General features: G+C 59.1%; 1 protein-coding gene across 1 annotated transcript in view; it reads left to right on the top strand.

The window, feature by feature from the left end:
• The window catches only part of CRTAC1 (cartilage acidic protein 1), an 11,858-nt gene extending 11,744 nt beyond the window's left edge, over positions 1-114 (top strand). The window contains exon 14 of the mRNA XM_009084416.1: positions 9-114. Within this exon, the coding sequence (XP_009082664.1) occupies positions 9-114 (106 nt within the window). The remainder of the gene's footprint in view (positions 1-8) is intronic.
• The last annotated feature ends 688 nt before the right edge of the window (positions 115-802 follow it).

Raw genomic sequence — 802 nt, 5'->3', positions numbered from 1 at the left:
TCCCGCCCCACCACCACTGCTGCTGCTGGAGCTGCCGCTGCTGGAGCTGCCGCTGCTGCACCGGTCCTCGTAGATGGAGATCTCGATCTGGGCCCTGCTAAGGATCATTGGTGAGACGGGCTAGCCCAATTGCTCAGCACCCACTCCCAGTTGTCCCCCCCACCCCTTGCCATCCCCCCAACACACTGCTGCCCAGAGGATACGACCCTCATGCCACGCTCCAGGGGGTCAGTGAGCAGCAGCCCCCGTGGTGCATAGATCTTCTCATTCTGGTCCTGGATGTACTTGGAGATCTTCTTCAGGACCTGCCAGAACAGGGAGGGACACTTAGGGCCTGCCAGCACAGCTTCCTCTTTTGACGTCCAGACCCCTGCTCCCTGTGCCCACCACCAGTCACACATATCCCCAAGCTCTCTGCTGCACCTCAGCACCTTCTCATAATGTGTCTCCATGCAGAGGAAGATGAAATAGGCAGTGGCACAGGCCAGGCAACCTTCCAGGTATGAGCTGCCCCCAATCTTCTCTGCCTCAGCATAGAAGCCATTTAGGGTTTTCACAGTTTCCTCGAAGAGTTGCCGCTCGATCTAGGGCAGAAGCTGGGGTGAAGAGAAGTCTGGCCAGAGACTGACTCCCTGCATCACCCTGTCCCCATTCCCAGGGGCACTTGGGGAGCACTTAACCCTCTCTTCCCTGCCAAGCCAATGCCTCAGCTCTCTGGCTCCTGCCCACCTCCCACCTATGCCAAGACCAGCTGAGCCTGCAGCCTTCACCAGAGCCTTCCAGGCTGCAGGAGCACCAAGGT

The sequence above is a fragment of the Acanthisitta chloris genome, unplaced genomic scaffold (assembly GCF_000695815.1).
Source record: "Acanthisitta chloris isolate BGI_N310 unplaced genomic scaffold, ASM69581v1 scaffold16911, whole genome shotgun sequence".
Lineage (NCBI taxonomy): Eukaryota > Metazoa > Chordata > Aves > Passeriformes > Acanthisittidae > Acanthisitta > Acanthisitta chloris.
The sequence above is the reverse complement of the archived record's forward strand: the minus strand, read 5'-3'. Positions and strand labels throughout refer to the sequence as shown.